General features: G+C 40.5%; 1 protein-coding gene across 1 annotated transcript in view; it reads right to left on the reverse strand.

Moving 5' to 3' along the window:
* LOC103775125 (NAD(P) transhydrogenase, mitochondrial-like) overlaps positions 1-13,075 on the reverse strand; it is a gene marked incomplete at its 5' end in the record, with an annotated part of 23,022 nt that overhangs the window by 4,500 nt on the left and 5,447 nt on the right. The window contains 3 exon segments of the mRNA XM_008942569.1: positions 7,774-7,855; positions 9,224-9,383; positions 13,004-13,075. The exon segment at positions 13,004-13,075 is cut by the window's right edge and continues 15 nt beyond it. Of these exon segments, the coding sequence (XP_008940817.1) occupies positions 7,774-7,855; positions 9,224-9,383; positions 13,004-13,075 (314 nt within the window).

Consider the following 13,075-nt stretch of genomic DNA (forward strand, 5'->3'; position numbering starts at 1 on the left):
TAAAAGGATCTCAGACTTCTTCATAGAGGAGGACAAGACTGATAAATCAACTTGCCATGACAGATGGATTGTCACATATTTCTATTTTCAACTCCACTGTGATGGGCATGGGTGAAACATCACCGATAGTCCACAAGTCACAGTCCAATCAGCATAGATCACTTGCAAATTTAACACTGTACAAATACATCCTTAAAAGGGCAACTGAGCACTCCACCAGTAAGAGAGCATTAAGACAATGCAAAGATGAGACAGCTGAAACTCGAGCAACAAAATTAAGGACATATGATTAATACACACAATACTAGATATACTACAATTTTAAGCTCTAGGTCAAACAGCAGGATAAAAGCTAGTTTTAAAAGGAATGCTTTTAAAGAAATAAAGAGAACAGATTGTATTCAATTAGTAAACATTTGGGATCTTGTTCCAAAGAAGGACACCAACGACACAGGACAAAACATTAACAGCTTATGTTTCACACCACTCACCCAGTAATACAAGCCATGTGTAGTACTGCAGCTAGGCCTTAACTGTACCAAATTCAATCACTTACAGTACAGTAGGAGAACTCTTATTCTGAAGTGCACTTGAGAAAACCCATCACTCCTCTGGCAGTGAAAATAGATTTTCCAACAAAATTCTCTTTTGTTTCTAATAAAATTATTTGAGTGTCTTTGTGACCAAGGCTGCTTTGGCAATACACAAAACAAAATACTCGTGAGGTTTCTATTAAATACTATATACACACACAATCTTATTTCAAGGGCTGGAAAGCCAAAATTTAGGCTGCCAAGGGAATGATTTTCACCTTTGACTTTCACCATTACTGGCAAGAAGCAAAGAAGAAAGGGACAAATTAGCTTCTTTTAGGAAGAGTTATGGCATGAACCTTCAGTAGTTAGAGACTTCTAACAGACTCTGCTTGAAACCACATACTGTGTATTCACAATGTTTGAGAAAACTGCTCATATAAAAGCTTTTTGGACAAGTATTTAAGTGACTCCCAGAAGTCTGCTTCTAAGAGCTTGTTAAGCAAATATGACAGTCGCCTGCCAGTACCTCTTGAAACTGGATGTGCACGTGCATCAAAAAGAATCATTAAAAATGCATGCTTCTCTAAGGCTTTCATTATTTCATAAGATAAGATCTACATATAACTGGAATGAAATTAGGCTGTCCAGTAGAAAGCAGAATTCAGGTAAGCAAGGAAAAAAGAGAGAGCTAAAATCCTTGATGGCTCACAATACAATTAGTAAAAGCTGTGTATCTTGCTCCTGACCCACAACAGCAGCAGTTCAGCAGTTCTTCAAAGCTATATGCACTACGGCAGAAACATTTTATCACATATGCCCTCCCAGATGTTCAAAATATAAACCTCATTCATATTAAAAATTTCAACAGATTAACAATTTTAAAAGAGAGACATGTTTTATGGTAAAAGTGTTTAAAAGTGAAAAAATTGCCAAGTTTACTTGATATACTTTTAATATCAGTTTTGCAAGAACTCCCTTAGGTTGGTTGGTTTTTAAATCAAGCAAAAATCTCACACCCCTTTTGACTTTCTTTGTATGACACTAAGAGTTAAGTGTACATATACTTTATTCACAACAAATATTCACAATCATGCTGTTTCTGACTTGAAACATTATTCTGCTAGTTCACTGAAACACAGAATTCAACAGGAATTTTGTTTCTTGACCCTGACAATGTAACATGGGGCTTGCACGGATATTCAGCATTTTTAAGCAGCCTCTTTTTAGCTTCAGAAGGACAACACACCACAATGGAAAAATTAGTTACTATTTTGAAACTTTTTCTGTCATACAAAGAGTACAACATTTTCTTTTAAATTAGATTAAAAATTGAAAGCTCCTGACACACACGTCGTATTTAGGACAGCACTTTCAGCACAGAAAGCACTTCATTTCTGGGGGGAAAGAAGTTACTTAAAGTAGTAACAAGTTAATTACAGCAGTATGAAACAGACAGCTATTGCATGAAAAATTGCTGGAAAAAATCTCAGAATGGAAATTACATTTTATACAGTTCATAACGTCAGCGTCTATCTTTATTATAACTGGCTAGATAACATTCTTGTAATCAATACTGCAAGAGCTAGCACCTAGCTAAACCAGTGCAGAAGCGTTTCAAGATCACTTCATCTGCGTAAAGATAGGATTCCTGTCATTATGCCAAAGCTGGACAGAGTGATGTAACTATGTAACATCTGGCTGGTGCCTAATTTAGCTTACTCAACACTTCAGACACTGTATATACAGAGAATAATTTGCCCAAGGGCTTTGCCTCACCTCCTCTACCCTCTGTCCCATTCACTTTGTGTTTTGACACCTCCCCACCTCTGTTTCCTGTAAAAGCAGTAATTTCTTACTCAATGCAAAGAAAGGAAGGAAAAAAACCCAAAAAAAACTAGATGAACTGAGAACTGCATCATTCAGATATTCCAGAGCTTTTTACTCCTGCCATACAACAACATCTGCAGTGCAACAGGACTTAGAAGTATTACAGTATAATGCTCTCATCACACACTATAGATGACTAAGAAGATTACTAGCATCAAATCAAATAGCTAGTACAGCTAGCCTAGGTCTGGTGTCATGCCTGAGACAACAACCTGTCCCCAGAAACAGTACTTCAGCATGGACTAAGCTCAGTCACTCTGCTTGTGCCAGGTCAATTAAATTTTACCTGAATTTAATTATTTAAATTTAGTGAGAATTGGTATTGGCTCCCGACCACTGTGGTTTATCACAGCAGGGGCAGGGTCCAAACACTTGGCATGGACCTTAGCTCAGTGCAATAACCTCCCCAAGAACCCAACTGCAGGAAATGAAGAAGAGTCTGCCACCACAAAGCATCACAAACTGACCTAGAAAGGTCACCCAGAACTGAGCTGACCCATATAGAACCAATGGCACACACAGAGTATACTCCCAGGAGCGCACAGCTATAGCTGCACCCTTACAGAAGGCTTGCTAGTTCTCTCTGGCTACACGGATACGGCACTGGAGCTAACAGATCTGTTAGGCTTCGTCTGTCTCTTCGTCTGCAGCATTAGTAATCCAGAACCCACCCAGTTAGACTGTAAGAAACAGAGGACTGCCACACATGTACACACTTAGTGTCTTCCTAGTAACCATACTTCTGTTTCTAGAAAATTGCATCAATGCATGTCACTCACATGCTGGCATTCAGTAAACACAGTAATTTCCATCTTATGCACATCTAACTATGGTAGTACATTAAGATTGGTTAGGACAGCACCTTAACAGCCTATCCTTTAGAACATTTCTACATTTTCTTGCAGAGCAGCTAAGAACGACTGTAAGTTGATGTAAACAACTGAACTTAATCAGTTCTATTTATTAACTTATAAACATGTAAGTGGTACCCATCCACATGTCCTACTACTCACACGCAGTTAGAATAAAGGAGAAAAAAAACCAAACAGAGCCCTAAGCACTCTTGATTAGAGCTCAGCCATAGAGGTAAAAATAAAAACATGCAGGTCCAAGACTAAATCCATGCTATCACATTTTCAAAAATGTAGGAAACCCATGTTTGTATGTGCTCAAAAGTAATTAGATTCTCCAGCATCAGAAGACAGAAAACCAAGTCCATCAGAATACCCACTTATAAAAATTAGGTTACAAAAACCCAACAAACCAAAACACTAGCATATTACTGATTTGAAAGGCCATTAAAGAGGTAGTTTGCATTTCTCACAACCATGAGAGCTACCAGGAAACCACCATAATTAGTTATTACTTAAATTAGAAAGTTAATTTATTACTTAAATATAGAAAGTACAATTTTAAGAGTCCTTTCAAACTGCGATACATTTTTCTTATCAAGAGTTTCTTACTATCCAGGAAAACAAAATATATCAACAGAAAAACTCTTAAGAAAGTTACACTGTGGCAAAAGCTAGGGTAGTTCATTGGATGTGGATAAGGACAGTGTCAACTACCCATGCACATATGAGAATGCATACATTTTTTAACTGTACTATAATACTATATAATGATTATGTCTATATATAACATCATAGAATATAATTTAATTGTATAGAAATCAGAATTTCACCGCTAGAGGCCTACAAACAACATAGCATGTGACTGAAGTAAGGCAAGAACTTTCAACATTTCACTAGGTCACAGTTGTAGAACCAGCACTTTCTCTCCAAAGCAAGTGGATTCTGGGGCCTACAGGATTTGGCCTATGAAAAGTTTTGTTGTTTTACCCATTGACAAGGGAAAGCTATAAAGAAGGCTCAGCAACATACAGCCTTCTACATGAACCGACTAATGCATTAAAGATGTGATCTGCTGCAAGACCATCTCGAGTAAGTGATGATGCTAGCTATGCAATTTAATAACTAAAACAGTTGGAAGTTTCCAAACTCCCCTGTATTTCTAAATTTAAACCCTAGCCAGAGGTTACGCATCATGTTATATAATCTGCACTCTTCACTGAAAATGTTATGGCTATAGGCAAAGTAAATGAAAACAACAGCTCCTCTGGATCTAGCGTGAGCCATGAAGCAGAAAAGACCATACGACAGACGTAATTTTTCTTGGCACGGTACTGGCATTACAAATTGATGACAATCGTATGTCCGTGCTGGCGTCCCTCCACAGCGGATGTGTGAGAGTGTCACTACATCTGGATGGTGAGCACTCGAGGGTCCCGAGGCACTCCAGGCCTACTGAAACCAGAGGGACAGCAGCTGCACTCAATGAACACCATAGGAGCTCCACAAAGTGATGAAAGGCCTGAATTACCACAGACTGTAAATACAGATTTATTTCATTAAAGTACTAGGTAACCACTGCAGTGATCCCTTCCTGAAATTGACTCATAAGCCAGTTATTTTGAGGATTCATTCACGTTTCTCCCTTGCAAAGCCGACACAAAAGGCAAAACCAGTAACTTTATTTCACCAGCGCTGATAAAAAAAATAAGCTCATCCCCAGAGGATTGCTGAAGGGGAAGCCAAAAGAATGCGACACTGTCATCGCATTAGCCAAGGAAGGGTCTTTTGCTTCACCACTAACGAGTTTTCAAAATTTTTAAAGCAGTTTGGACAAACACAAAGCTTTTGCTTAACATGGAGAAATAAGGTGTGAAGAGAATAGCACCAGAAAGCAGATATACCAGCACACACCCTCATTTCTCGTGCCTGAACAAACACATCTATCACGCAATTTTATATGCAAAATTGCAACATTCTGGGTCAACACTAACAAGTAATTGTTGATAAACCCTACAACAACCCTGTTCCACATAACCATCACAATACATGTTGTAAAACACTGCAAAAACTTACATGCGACTTCTCAATAAGCTTGGGAAAATAGTGGAAGAAGAACAAAACCAAAAACCACTAACTGCTAGAGTATTGCTTCCAAAGGAAAGTCACCATCTTGCTGAAATAAACACATGGAAATTAGAGAATGGGTCCAGCTAATCGGTGTCTGTCCAAATATCTTGTTTCAAGTGAAAACTGAGCCTTGACTGTTTTATAATATTAAGTTACTATAATTAGAAAACAGCTTCCCACACAATCAGCAAGGGAAGTACACTGCTAAGCTCTCCAGCACTTCCAGTATCCATAAGGTCTATGAAAGACAGAAGAAAGAAAGGACTTGAGGCATGCACTGGCACCTAAGAATTATCTCTGGTTTTTAGACCAGCACTCCAGCGAAGTAAATCTGTGAGACTGGCCACATACTCCAATAATCCTTACATGCAGTATTCAAAGAACTCCAACAGCAGTCTTGCTTGCAACAGCGAAAACTTATGGGAATCCAGTAAAAGCAGGTCAAAGCTGTGTAATGGGTTGGAGTATCTGTCACAAGAGGAGAGGCCGAGAGCTGGTATTCTTTAGTTTGTAGAAGAGAAAGCTAAAGGGAATCTTATCACTGTGTATAAATACTGATGGAGGTGAGTGAAGAAGACAAAGCCAGGTTCTACTCACTGGTATTCAGGCAATGGACAAGTGGCAATGGTCACAAACTGAAATACAGGAAAAGCCTGTTTTACTCTAAGGGCAACTGGACATTGGAACAGTTTGTCCAGAGAGGGTGTCAAGTCTCCATCTCTGGAGAGAAGATGCTCAAAACCCAACTGGACAAACTAACCTCCTCCAGTTGACTCAAGCAAGGGGGTGTCTGAACTAGACGATCTCCAGAGACCTCATTAACTTCAACTATTTTGTGATTCTGTAAAGATTCAGGTTACATTAAAGTAGTGACAGAAATTTACATTGTCAGACCTTCCTATGTTCACTAGTTACTTTTTGAACAAATCAGAGTGCAGAAACCTTCAAATCACAGTGTGAGAGAAGACATCACAGGACAAATGTTTGCAAAAGGTAAAGGGAAGTCAGACAGTATATGCTATGGAAGCACAAGTCCTGCTGCTAATGTACAACCACATGGATTGACTTATGAGGCTTTCAAGGAACAGAACGGACAGGAGATCTACTCTCAACAAAGGTACTGTGTGCAGCAGATCAGTCCAAACCCAGAAGCTCCTGAGCATCTCCAAGATATCTCTGGGTCTCTCAATACACACTGAATGTCTTTAGCTATCCTAGAGTGCCTAAGTGGTGAGTAGAAGAAAAAGGCAAGGCAGACTGGATTTTTAACTTAAGACGGGATCTAACATTCTAGCACAGCCAATTCTTTTCAGCATTGTTTCAAACGTGCCAGTCAGAACTGGATCTAACTGTCCGGTTTTGGATTTTTAATATACAAACACTGCTATGTAGTAGTGCAAGTCAGTTATCTGAGGAAAAAAAATAAGTCCCATGTTCTTGGTGGAGAGGCTGCTACCTGATCCACTCTTCCACGTCATACCACTGACCCAAACATTCTTCCACACTGTAGGCTCTCATTTCCTGCCTTGAAGGCTCAACTATTCCCATTGCACCCCTTCAACCAATTCCCCAAGCAGAGGCATCCACTTCCTTAGGAAACTAGGACTTTAAAAAGATAAAATATTAAAGCTATTTTAGCCTAGTAAGCAATTCCCTTAAGGAAGGTTTCTCTAGGAGGCAATTCAAAGCACTTAAATTAATCCTGTGCTCTCTCTCTGTTGACTACAAGCATGAACTATTCTCTCTGAAGTCAGTTGTGATCACTCCTCCTCACAGTGACACTTCCACAAAGTGGATGCCTTCACAGAGCTCTCCAACCTACCCACCTTCAGAAAAGGCTGCTTACTGGTCTCTGGAACACAACACAAAGAAGCTACATTAGAGGTTTTTTTTACAAAAAGCTTCACTTTCTGTTGTAGAAAAATACTATTCAAAGGCAGAGCATACGTGCCTAAAGGAGCTAACTTATCTTTCAAAGAAAAAAAATTTTGTTGCCACAATAAAGAAGTATTAAATTTTAAATCCATTCTTTTAAAATGAACTTCAGCGTGACAACAAACAATCAAACAAAAAAAACCGCACACAAAGAATTATTCTCCAGGTGCTGGGGCTACGTCCAAAACCCAAATTTAAGAAGAGTGTAATGGAGTAAGGGATTTTTCACACTAAAGTATGAAATTTCTAGATATTCAGCCATAGGTTAGTGAGACTCCAGTAATGCCTCCAGCTAGTATTTCTGAGAGATACATCAGCACAATAATGACTCCTGAAAGAAAAATTAAACCAAAAAAAAGACTTGCAGAGGATTTTAATGGAATGAAGAAAAACAAAACAAACCTGTAATCCTATTCATCATGGGAAATACTTACCTGACATTTTTCCCTTGTTCTCTCAACATCTTCACCAGATCAGCTATGGGGTACTGAGCTTTTGCTGCACACAAACCATAACCTGAAAGAAATTCCAAATTTTAAGCTATTTTTCTGTTTTAGTGCAGACAGAATAGTTATAGACAGTAAGTGTACTTTCCACATAAATAGAAGCTCTCATAATTAATAAAAAAAATATATACAGATGTATACAGACATACATATCAGTTACTCATATATTCCTAGCCTGACCACTATAATTAATCTCTTTAGCCTCCTGACCACAAACAGTGTAGTGATTTGACAAGTCAAACTATACAAATACTTCTCTTTCTCTATTGAAAATGGAAGTTTCAGACAGGTACAGTGAAACATTGGTAAAAAGGTTACTGTTAGCCTACCTCACCACCATTATCTTCAACAAAATTTTAGATATTCAAACCACAAATCTAGAAACTCAATATGGCTTTTACCACCAAATGTTCTTTTCAGCATTTCTGTCTGAATTAACTCATCAGAGCAACAATGCCCACAAAGGAAACTGAAAGTATAAGTTATTAATAGTGTTCTCAAGGTCTGACCACAGCAGCAAGAGGCAAATTGAAGATTTTTACAAGCTTTGTTGGAAACAAAAGATAACTTGCCAAACTAGAACTGTACCTCACTGATTTAACTTAAATTGAAGCAAAATGAAATTTTTTCTAGCATTCTTCTCATTCCAATGCTAAAATAAAATTAAAACGGTTGTGCTATACAGCTGAAGGATTGAAGAAGTCTTGAGCTATTCTCTACCTGACCTCTCCTAACGACGAATGTGCTTTTGAACCACAGAAGCCTACAGCCAACAAAAGCTGCAGAAAGCTCAGCGATTTGTTTTCAGGGTTTTTTTTCTATTTTAATTCTAGTATTTATTGTATATTAAGTTTTGGATTATTTTCCCATTTTTTTTGTAAAACAATGAAGAATTGAGCAAGTAGATGCGAAGTATAAATAAAATCCTCTCTTTCAGTAACTTAAGACATTGTGTTATTGGTACCACTGGTGCTGTGCTAGTGCTTGGAAACTCACACAACAGCTGTACACAAAATTCACTGTAAACATAATTTACAAAAGACAGTTTTCGTCCTGAAAAATTTAAAATCTTAATAAACAGGACAAGAACACACAAGGAAAAATAAAGTGGCATACACACATCTACACAAAGCAATGATGGCTGGCCTAGGAATACAAACAGATCCCACAGACCCAGCCAACATTTAACATGCTGCTGCTATGCTGCAACTGCAAGATGGGCTACAATTGTTTTAATTTGAGTTGAGTTGTTGGTTTGGTTTTTTTGTTTGGTTGGGTTTTTTTGTGGGGGGAGGCTTAGGGGGGTTGTTTTTTGTTTTGTTTTGTTTTAAGAATACATCCTCTGAACATCTTGCTGTATGAGTCAAAAGCATCTTACCTGGAGTAATAATAATATTGTTGGCTTCCTTTATCATTTCAATTGCATTGTCCACATTGATTTCTGTGTGGGTACCAGTAATTTCCATAGGCTTCCCACCAGCTGTTGATGTGGTGCCATAGCCTCCTAGAATCACATTTGCAAGGGAACGGTTCATAGCCTGAAAGATAAGAGGCTTTTGATCAGCTAAAAAGGAATTCCAAAGACAAAGGAGAGATGTCCACAAATAAAACTTATGAAAATACAGAAGCCTTCCTGGCAGTAATCTTTATCTGCTGATGTTGCTTTCTTACAATCCAAGATTTCTTAAAAGAAGCTCCTTAGAACAAACACCCAGATTAACACAACAGACAAATATCAGCTTCTAAGGCATTACTTTACAGATGTAAAGTAACATCTCCTGTGTTCCAGTTTGTGCTCACTGCCCCTTGCCCTATCACTGCACACTGCCAAAAAAGAGTCTGGCCCCATCTTCTTGACACCTCCCTTCAGATATTTATAAGCACTGGTAAGATCCCCTCTCAGTCTCCTCTTCTCCAGGCTAAACCCAGGTCTCTCACCCTTTCCTCATAAGAGAGATGTTCCAGGGCCCTCACTACCTTTGTAGCCCTCCGCTGGACTCTCTCCAGTAGTCCCATGTCTCTCTTGAACTGGGGAGCCCAGAACTGGACACAGTACTCCAGATGTGGCCTCACCAGGGCAGAGGAGAGAGGGAAGACAGCTTCCCTCAACCAGCGAGTCACACTGTTCTTCATGCACCCTAGGATACTGGCCTTCTTGGCCACAAGAGCACACTGCTGGCTCACTGTTAACTTGTTGTCCACCAGGACTAACAGGTCCTTCTCTGCAGAGTTGCTTTCCAGCAGGTCAACCCTTAATCTGTACCGGTGGATGGGTTTATTCCTCCCCAGGAGCAGGACTCTATGTGTGTCCTTGCTGAATTCCCATCAGGTGCCCTTCCACTCAGCTCTGCAGCCCGTCCGGGTCTCGCTGCATGGCAGCCCAGCCTCTGGTGTGTCCGCCACCCCTCCCACGCTCCATCCCTTCACCCAGGTCACTGATGAAGATGCTGAACAAGACTGGACCCAGTACTGACCTCTGGGGAACACCACTAGCCACAGGCCTCCAGCTAGACCTTGAGCCACTGATCACAATCCTCTAAGCTCTGTCATTCAGCCAGTTCTCAGTCCACCTCACTGTCCACTCACCTAATCCACACATCCCAACCTTCCCTATGAGTATGTTACAGAATACAGTCTCAAAAGCCTTGCTGAAGTTGAGGTAGACAATATACACTGCTCTCCCTTAATCTACCCAGCTAGCCACACCATCACAGAAGGCTACCAGGTTAGTGAAGTATGATTTCCCCTTGGTGAATCCACGCTGACTATTCCTTGTGACTTTCTTCTCCTCCATGTGCTTCTAGATGATCACCAGAAGGAGCTGTTCCATCACTTTTCCAGGGATAGAGGTGAGGCTGTCTGACTTGTGATTTCCTGGATCCTCTGTCTTGCCCTTTTTGAAGACTGGAGTGACACTGGCTTTCGTCCAGTCCTTAAGCAACTCTCCCATTCTCCACGACACTTCAAAGATAATGGAGAGTGGCTTAACAATAGTATCCCCCGGCTCCCTCAGCACTCATGGGTGGATCCCATCAGCACCCAAGGATTGGCGAGGTTTCAGTTTGCATAAATCATCCCTAACCCAATCCTCATCAACCAGTGGAGAGTCTTCCTTCCAGCAGAGTCTCTCTCTTACCTCCAGGTTTCGGGATTCCTGAGGTCTGGCCTTAGCAGTAAAGCCTAAAGCACAGAAGGCATTCAGGAACTTTGCATTCCCTGTAACCTGTGTCCCCAGGGCACCCACCTCATTCAGCAGCAGACCCATGTTTTCCCTAGTCCTCCTTTTGCTACTGACATACTTGAAGAAGACTTTGTTGTCTTTCACATCCTTGGCCAGCTGCACTTCCAAATGGGCCTTGGCCTTCCTTGTTGTATCCCTGCCTACCCTGACAATGGTCCTATAATCCTCCTCCTTTTTCTACATACTGTAAATGTCTTTCTTCTATATGAGTTTTTCCAGCAGTGCCTTAGTCATCCATGCAGGTCTCCTGCCTCCTCTGCTTATTTTTTTACTCAAAGGAATTCAGCGATCTGGAGTTTGAAGAAAGTGATGCTTGAATGCTAACCAGCTTTCTTGGGTTTCCCTCCCTTCTAGAGCTCTAGCCCATGGGATTCCTCCAAGTAGGTCTTTCAAAAGGACAAAGTTAGCTCTCCTAAAGTCTAGCGTTGCAATCCTGCTTACTATCTTCCTCTTTCCTTGATACTGAACTCCACCACCTCATGGTCACTACAGTCAAGGCTGCCCCCAACTTTTATGTCCCCAACCAGACCATCTTTGTTCATTAGCAAAGGGTCTAGCAGCACAACTCCTTGTCTCCACCAGTGTCAAAACGTTATCATCAATGCACTGCAGGAACCTTGCCTCGCTGCTCTGTCTTGCCTAAGAAGCACACAGCCATCTATGACAGTGCGGCCATCATACGAGCCATCCCACCACGTCTCTGCAATTGCAATGTGATCACAGCCCAGTGACTGCACCGGTCTCTAGCTCTTCCTGTCCATTCCCCCTGCTGTGTGTCTTGGTATAGAGGCACTTCAGAGACTTAACCGAGCAAGGCTTCCCTGAAGGGGTGCAGGGGGAACCACCATAGTCATACACACCCTTGAAGTGGTTGGCCTTCTGGCCATCCCGGAAGGCAGCTAAGGGGCATCTGGCCTTACTCTAGTTGGCACATACATAATCTTCAAGGAAGAAAAGATTCTTTGAAATTCATACCTGGGATTGTTCATTTGAACTCAAATCTGTGAAGCTGCATAAAACCACTTTTTTAACCTTTACAAAACTGTTCCTCAAGAGATATGAACAAGAATGATACTGAACATTCCTAACACTGTAACAATAATACTTATCAACAGAGGCAAAGTAAAAGAAGGCAGCCTGGGCTGACCATAGGAAAACACTAGGACAGGAGAACAGTGACACTGATCATACAAGATCAGAAGAGCAGAAGTGAAACAGAATTATGCAACAGAGTATCAGGAGGTTGGCAGCTGTTGCAGTGTGAATAGTCTTCATTAAGTCACTGCCCTTTCACCTTTGAAAACAAAAAGGAGAGACATGGGAAAACAAGAGACTTCTGTACTAACGTTCCAGAGAAAAGGAGACCACTACTAATAATGCAGCATGCTTTACACACAGAGCTGAAGGTCACGTTTGCTCTGACATAGACGTTAGTATCGGCAATACACTAATGCAAGCCTGCTGCCACCTCGTGGTACTTCAAAGTAGCTGCTCTGAAGAAAGTGGCACACTTTCCTACTCCCAAAAAAACAGACTTTAAATACTCTAATTGAACCAACCTTTCCTTTTAAAGACTTCAAGTACATCCACTGACAGATTTTACATTTAGCTTAAGTTTAAGAACACTGCAGAGTGATCCGACTTAAAAAAAAAAAAAACCACCAGATGAGTACAAGTAATCATACCTACTTGAGCCCAGATGGAAACCCACAATGCCAAGGCTTTCCTCAGTTTTGGAGCAGGTTATCTCTCCAAACCAAAGAGTGGACTGACATGTAGTCCAACAGTTTCAATCAAGAATTTTCTAGTCTGTAAACACCTAGAAGTTAGGTCTTCCAATTGCTTATTTTCCTGGCAAACATACTGAATAATTTTTTTCATTATTTGGAAAACAAGCAGTTTCTTCTGACTTCTTACCACACACATGATGTAAGAGAGGATGGCCCCAGAGGAGCCAATGAGTGCACCAACAATCGTCAGCAAGTTGTT

This window comes from Merops nubicus, unplaced genomic scaffold (assembly GCF_000691845.1).
Source record: "Merops nubicus isolate BGI_N331 unplaced genomic scaffold, ASM69184v1 scaffold7756, whole genome shotgun sequence".
Taxonomy (NCBI): Eukaryota; Metazoa; Chordata; class Aves; order Coraciiformes; family Meropidae; genus Merops; species Merops nubicus.